This window comes from Mytilus trossulus, chromosome 12 (genome assembly GCF_036588685.1).
Source record: "Mytilus trossulus isolate FHL-02 chromosome 12, PNRI_Mtr1.1.1.hap1, whole genome shotgun sequence".
Taxonomy (NCBI): Eukaryota; Metazoa; Mollusca; class Bivalvia; order Mytilida; family Mytilidae; genus Mytilus; species Mytilus trossulus.
The window spans coordinates 49,696,342-49,704,296 of record NC_086384.1 but is presented as its reverse complement, the minus strand read 5'-3'; the positions used below and the strand labels follow the sequence as shown (position 1 = coordinate 49,704,296).

The following is a 7,955-nucleotide window of genomic DNA, read 5'->3' as shown; positions in this document are numbered from 1 at the left end:
TGGTGTAAAATCATTGAAACGGGAAAACCAACGGTCTTATCTATATCAAAACGAGAAACACATTAAACTATACATCAACAGACTACAACCACTGTACATCATATTAATTAACTTCACTTTGTGTCATATTCACTTTTCAAAGTCAGGTTTATATGAGTGTCAGTAACAAAAGTTTTTAAATATATATAGGGGAGCTATGGATTTTTTTTGGAAAAAAAAAGTTTGTTTCCAATTTTTGGTGAAAAAATAATTTGTTTTGGACCCTGAGAAAAAAAAATTGTTTGCTTCATCCTCAGCTGCCACTATATGTAATGCTAAAATTGAAAGAAAGAAATTGTTTTCGATTTGTCGCCGAAGAAATAGATTGTTTGTACAGAAAAAAAAACATAGCCCCCCAGAAAATCAAATGGTTGCTGCCTAAGAAGGGGGGGGGGGGCGCTCCGGTCATGCTTCAGTGTTTCCCTATATGATTCCTATATAATCAACCATTTTTTCCCAGAAAAGGGGGAGGGGGACCCGGGCGCCTTGGCCTCCTTTAATCCACCTCTGAATGAGATATATTTTCAGCAGAGCCGACAAAATAGCATGTTTTTATATTTTGCAGGTGCCGGTCAAATAACCACAGTCAAAAAAAAGATAGTCAACCGCAAACTTTTTTCTTTTTACTTCCGGTCGAATGTAAACACAAAACATGTGGTACTTCTACAGAGATTGATCTCCAGTATTTTCAAGCATATTTTTTGACACGTTAGTACATACGTAAAGGTATGTTTCCCCTAAGCAGAGGGAAAAAGAACTACCCCACTTATATGAAACATCACAGGAATCGGAAGTTCTATCAATAAAATTCTGTAAATAATAAGGTCGACTATCAATAGAGCTTCTACGAGAAGCTCTATTGATAGTCGACCTTATTCTTTACAGAATTTTATTGATAGAACTTCCGAGGCATAAAATTCTGTAAATAATAAGGTCGACTATCAATAGAATTATTTACAGAATTTTATTGATAGAACTTCCGATTCCTGTGGAAACATTAAGAACAACGGTATTGTGTGTGTACCCCATATTGACAGAAACAAGTGCCTGTGGTTTTGGGTCGGAATAAACGCTATCCGTCATTTCGAAAGCTTTCAGTGGCGGATCTATTACTTTTCCTAAGGGGGCCCTCTGACTGACTTAAGAGGGGGCCAGCTCCAGTCATGCCTATATAATCAACCAAATTTTTCTCACAAAAGGGGGGGGGGGCTGGTAAAATATTCTTTTTAACTCAATAAAGTTCTCTAACATGTATAATCAAATTAAATGACCAATTATATAGCATATTGTCGCTGTTATGCAAAAAAAAAAAAACCTTGATTCTAAAGTTTTGCTAATTTTACACAAGGCAGTAAAAACTGAAATCTATTAATCTATTATTTAGAATTAGATTTATATGTATTTTCAACAAAGATGAGCTGGAGTGTGTAACTAATTATAAATATTTGGGTATCCAATTTAATGCATCATGTTCTTTTTCATATGCTCAGAATGATTTATACCAAAGAGCCTTAAAATTATACTTCAAACTATGTAATGATTTTTTTAGTGCATAATCCTACTGTTAAAAATGCAATTCATGTTTTTGACCATGTACAATAAAGCCTATACTTTTATACGGGTGTGAAATTTGGGGATATTTCAATCCCTTTACTGCACGTTGAAAACATAACAGTGGATACAATTTACTCAAGGATACTTTGTGAAAAACTTCATATTAAATTCTGCAATTATATTTTAGGCGTTAATAGAAAAAGTACAAACTTTGCAGTTTTGTCTGAATTGGGCCGTTTTCCACTTCACTATGATATAGTCAAACATGTTTTAGGATATTGGCATCGTTTAGAAAATATTGACTCATTATTTCCTTTGTTAAAAGCTGCATATAATTGTTCTAAAAAGCTATTTGAAACAAAAAAAAAACCTCTTGGTATGGATCAACTAATATTTTAAGGGAAAAAATGTCAGGCATAGAAAAGCATATTCCTGAAAAATATTCAAAAAACAGCTAGATATATACATAAAGATGGTAAACTACGAACTTATGTAACATTCAAGTGCAACTTCGGTTTTGAAAATTATTTGTCAATAATTTGACATTTTTGAGGGGGCTGATGGGTTATTTCCGTTCTTCGTGATCGGCGTATTTTCGCTATCGTGATCCGTTTTTCTACAGATTTATTTTTTTCGTGATTCGTGATGAAACCATTGTTCGTGAATTGTTTTCATTGGAATTTTATGTTTGTGAATCGTGATTGAGACATATATTTCGTTCTCGTGATTTTTTTTTTCATTACGGAAATAAAGAGTTCCATAAACATATTTACACTTTTGGTATTTAGCTGTATCTTGCCTCCAAATGACCTTACATCACCTCCAAATAACCTTTTGACGTCAAGCAACAATCACTTTTTAGTTGTGACGTCATATGTTTTGAATTATGAAGTCAAAGTTTACGGGAACCTGTGTGATGTTATGTAATGGCGGACAAATTTGCATACAAGTGTAAATACGTCTATTGAGTTGTCTATCTTGGCTTAAAAAGTTGAAGTGGCGCGATAGTTTTAAAAGTGCAATTAGGTCATAGGCGTAGCAGTAAGGCCACACTTAAAAATAGTTTGGTTTGTTCAAACCCTACCCAAAGGTTGAGACAGTGGGTAGGTAGATAGGCATTTTCTTTTTTTTTCTTCAAAAAAATAAATTGAAGTATCAGATGTTTATTAGTCTTCATGCCTATTTGATTAAAAAAAAAACTTCTTCAAATCAGAACAATAAAAAAATTTGAGTAGGCAGCTTTTTTCTGGGTAGGTAGCGTTTGGGCAAACCAACCTATTATTTATTATGGCCTAAGAAAACTAACTAATGGTACTGGGGAGTGTACTTTATGTTCAAGTGTATCTGGATATGGCGAAACTGTTATTTTCTGTGATTCGGGAAGCAATCAAGTCAAAGAAATTAGTGGACCATCGGTTAGAGTTGTAGCTGGTACTGGACAAATAGGTAATGATAATGGACCTTGTGACAAAGCTTCATTTTCTCAGCTTTTCTCCCTCTGTACTGAAATGAAAAACATATTCGTTTACAATGCCCAAACCGGTTGTGTGAAGGTTATTACAGACATGAAAGGTTCTGTCAGGTTTTTGACACATTTGAAATTGCTGTATCAAGCTTTTGGGGTACATTTCAAACATCAAAATGTCGAAAGGGCTAATCTTGAGGAAGCAAAAGACATTGTTCGACGGTTATCGGACTATCTTCATGAAACTGTACGAAGCGTTCAAGTTATTCTAGACACAGACAGACAACTTAATGGGCCAGATGGAACCATATCATCGAAAACTTTGAAGTCCTTAGACATGATCCATATATAGTGAACTGAGTTATTTGCAAAGTCAAATAACTTCAATTAACTCGTCAATTCCCATTAACATGTTGTCTTGTCTCACTGTATGCTTGAAAACTTACATGCTCTTGGACATTTCAAATGCCAATTACCAACTGTGTTAGAACATGCCTGGAACTTAAGCAATTCGGTATAAATATATGAGGGAATAAAAAGGATTGTCCTGTGGGCTGACTTCTACTTTACGCATCCCTCCTCTTATTACCCTATTCCTGAAAATGACAAGCCATTGTCGTCCCTGAGTGCTATGGAGCACTTGAAACCAAACGCCCTGCTGTCAAAGGACCAGGAACGAGAAATGCGTGAGTGGGCCCAGGATTTCGGAAAGTGTGTTCGACAAAGATCAGTATGACAGCAAAAGACAATGTACAACACTGGCACATTACCACTTAATGTGTAGGAAAATGCAACTTACAGTAACATAAGTGAAAAAAATCACATTTCCTTCAATAGCTGAAGAAGGTAACACGGACTACGATCAAGTTTCTGAATATGATTCAGAATCAGATGTGGACTACACTGAAGAAACGGACAATGTTATTGACACCCCAGAATGTCTTAGTTTTTTTTAAGGGACAACCAGCAGGAGTGGGAGAACAATCAGGCTCAGCAGGAAATGTTATTGACAAAATAAATATGAAAAACTATGAAATATTATTATTATACAATAAAAGAAGTCAGAATGTGACTGTTTTTAACGATTTAATTTAGAACATGGGAGAATTCAACATGTAAACAAGTAATGAGCCAGTAATGTATTTGATTGTAGCTTAATTGCACCAATCTACAACACAAACAACCAGCTTCTGAATCTCTATTATCGAGATTGGTTGGTGATACTCTTTTATATTTTCGTGATCCGTGATCATGGAAATTTATTTTCTGTGACTCGTGATTGACAAAAAAATCAACTCGTGAATCGTGATGAGACCTTCCCATCAGGCCCCTCATTTTTAGCTAAGGAAATATGTATTACTAGATTGAGAATATCTGCTCACAAATTGCAAATGGAATCTGGTAGATACCAGGGTACTCTTCGACAAAACCAAATTTGTCTCGGGTGAGGTTGAGGATGAAGTTCATTTTTTATTTAAATGTGACACTCATTTATTAAAAAGAGAGGAATTGATGCAAAATATATTAAAATCTTGTCCAAACTTTCAAAATTTAAATATTGATAACAAATTAATTTGGATAATGAATAATGAGGATCCCAATGTACTATTTGCATTTTATAAATATGTAGAAGATACTAAGAATCAAAGGACAACTTAATCTGCAATAACTAATTCATTATAACTCTTTAATATGAATTTGGATACCCTGTTAAGCCTGCACAGATCATAAGAAGAATTTCAAATTCTTTGGCACCCTCCCTTGATGATCCTTGCTGGCTGGACACAGAATCTATAATCTTAAAAATATGTTTTTAAAATATATTTTAAATAATTTAGGAGCTTGACTCATCTGCATTAAGTACAAGTAGGGACTCCCCTTTAAGCACCGACTCTTGGTGTTTTCTGCAGATAAGTCATATTAAATATCCTTTATTAAATATACTTCATTGTTGTACTTTGTTATTTGCAGTATACCTCATAGTCAAATGTGGGAGTGCTTAATTGTTTTGTTTTTTATTGGGTCCTTTTGTATTTTTTATATTGACATTTCTCTGCACAAACTACTAATGCCTCATGTTTGTCTTTTCAAAGTGAAGATACACTTACTGGGTACACTTGAGTCAATTTCAACATAGTATTCATTGAATAATAATACATTGCTACTATTTTGTTGAGTGTATTTTCTGTGGTATATTATTTTATTTTATTATTTTTATAACACTTGTTACATATCTTTTATTGTGTGTGTATTGCATATGTTATTGTTTATAATAATATTGTCTGTATGATATGCCCTCCAGAGGCCCTAATTTGGTAAATAAAGATATTCTTTTCTATTCTGTATGCGAAAATATCTGATCTTCTATATAACCTATTGATTACCATGATTACCAAGACGAGCAAATATTTTTGCACCTATATCGTATTTTCAAAGCTTTTCATTATTTATTATAAGCTATATTAGCTTTCAGAACCTAAAATTGTTAAAACAGTACCTGTTATAATGTCAGCTGCCGTGCCATATGTTTGTCTTTTGATATATATACGATATTTTTCCACAAAAAAATGTCTCACCAATCCGACTACACTTTTTCGTCACATGTCAGAATTCAGGCTATTAATGATTGGTTAGTAGATCAGATATTTTCGCATACAGTGGAACATACATATATTTAATCCTAAATAATTGATAAAAAGATTTCCGAAGAAATTGAGATACAAGGTTTTTGTGTAACAGCAACGATATTTTAATCAAAACAAATCACAAAGAGAAAGTACTATTGGAACAAAGAGGAATATACTCTATTTGAAAACTAACTTTTTAATTATTTTAGATACAGATTAAAAAACCATGCATTACACTCAAATTCTTCAGCTGTCAGTGGTGATTATTTAAAAAAAACTGAGAAGGAAATGGGGAATGTGTCAAAGAGACAACAACCCAACCATAGGGCGACATACAACACAATGTTTCACAAAAGGGAAACAGCTCTATTACAATTACTATTCAATATTGTTAGATTTATAAACATGTACAGATGGCATATAGATGGGAGTGAATAATGACTTAATTAAGTAAAAACGTTTTTTTCTGCATATAATTATATTTGACAAACATATTTTAATGAGCTTTTCACTGAATATAAAAACATATACAATAGACATGATAGACATGATAGAAGAAGAATTGTTTTATATTATAGTGCAACCTAAATATAAAGTATATCGTTACATTAAGGGAGCTAGCATTTGATTTTTATGGGGGGGGGGGGGCTAGGATGAAATTTAAAAAAATAGGCAGGATGAGACACTTGCCAAAAAAAAAAGTCAGGATAAACTAAAAAAAAAAAAAGCAGGACGGGATAGAGTGAAAAATAAAAAGGCAGGACAGAGATTACAACTAAAAAAAATGCAGGACAAAATTTTTCATCCTAGCCCCCCCCCCCCCCCCCATACAAATCAAATGGTAGCTCCCTAATACATAATACATGTATAAAACTTCAGTCAGCCAAAAAGGCTTATGATGCACTGTTTAAATCGTTATTTAACATACATATAATTATAAGAGACAATAACATGAATATAAACAAACAAACAAGGCATGCATCATGCAAATGAAGTCACTGTAGCAGAACAAAAAATCTCCCCTAACTTTTCTTCAATTGGTTTTTATATTACATGTATAATGAATGATTACAAAATGTATCGTCCTAATTCTGGATGGACAGCAATATTTTTAAAGAGTCAAGTAACACCTATGATTATTTTTCAGCTGACATTCTATAATAACCTATAGCTAGCTGATACGAAGATGAAAATAGTGAACTCTCACAATGAATGGGATCCTTTAGAAGAAATCATATTGGGAATACCAGACTTTTGGTGTACACCTCAAAAAGAACCAGGGTATCTACCTACTAGCAGGTATGGAATCTTTTGTGATAATGAAAGATTATTGTTAATCATCTCAATGATTTTCTCGCTTGAGCCAGGATGGAGAAACCGAGAAAAGCAATGAGTTGAGATGACCCGAATGATAATCTGTTTATTGCTATCTTCTCTATGATCACGATAAATTTCGTAAGCAATGGCATGTGTCTCCTTAGTTTTTAGCGAACATTTTCTATCTCGAGTGAGAAGCATGATATGAAAAATTATCGCAAATAAATTTTAAAGATCAAAGGAAAAATGCATAAAATAGCGATAATCATGTACATGTATATCATGATGCTATACTATACAAAGTTTTAAATGTTTATGTATAATGAAGATGCATACTCTTCACTTTGATATGCATATGTTATGTAAATTTTGAAATACTAATAAACAGTATTTTAAATATTCTTATGAATTAAATGTCTATCATTCAAACAAAAACAATTGTTTTTAATTTAGACCTATACATGTTTCAGCATTTATGTTTTAAAATAAAATTGAGAATGGTGACATGGATTGTTTCAAAGAGACAACACCAAACAAAAAAGCAGCAATAAACAAATAAATGAACCAAAATAAAAAGAAAAACCATACACGACTAATAAAGGCTTAAGAGTTTCCGTATTGGAACTGGTACATGAATGCATGGGGCCTAAACAAGTATTGTGACATCTCAACCCTAGCCAATGTGATATAAACAAACACACAGCATTACACACAGTAAACATAGTTTACCAAAGAGCCATATTTTTATTACAAAATTAATTCTCATCTCAAGAATGTGATTCCCTATATAATCAATCAAGTTGTTCCCACCGAAGGGGGAGGGGCCCAGGCCCCCTGGATCTGTCTATCCTTTTACCACTGACCATAACAAAAGTATCTTCTAATGGAGAGAAGCATTTCCGTCCCACATATTTTTCTAAAAGTATAATATACTTAAAATATAAATCTTCTGC

At 33.1% G+C, this 7,955-nt stretch overlaps 1 protein-coding gene across 4 annotated transcripts in view; it reads left to right on the top strand.

Annotated features, from left to right (window-relative positions):
* Positions 1-627: 627 nt before the first annotated feature.
* The window catches only part of LOC134692754 (glycine amidinotransferase, mitochondrial-like), a 647,170-nt gene continuing 639,842 nt past the window's right edge, over positions 628-7,955 (top strand). For 2 of the 4 annotated variants that reach the window (XM_063553266.1, XM_063553264.1), the window contains exons 1-2: positions 633-765; positions 6,833-6,984. In XM_063553266.1, coding sequence (XP_063409336.1) covers positions 6,872-6,984 — 113 coding nt within the window. In that variant the 5' untranslated portion in view covers positions 633-765; positions 6,833-6,871. Of the gene's footprint in view, positions 766-6,832; positions 6,985-7,955 lie in introns of all 4 variants that reach the window. The other 2 variants (XM_063553265.1, XM_063553267.1) reach the window with 2 other exon arrangements.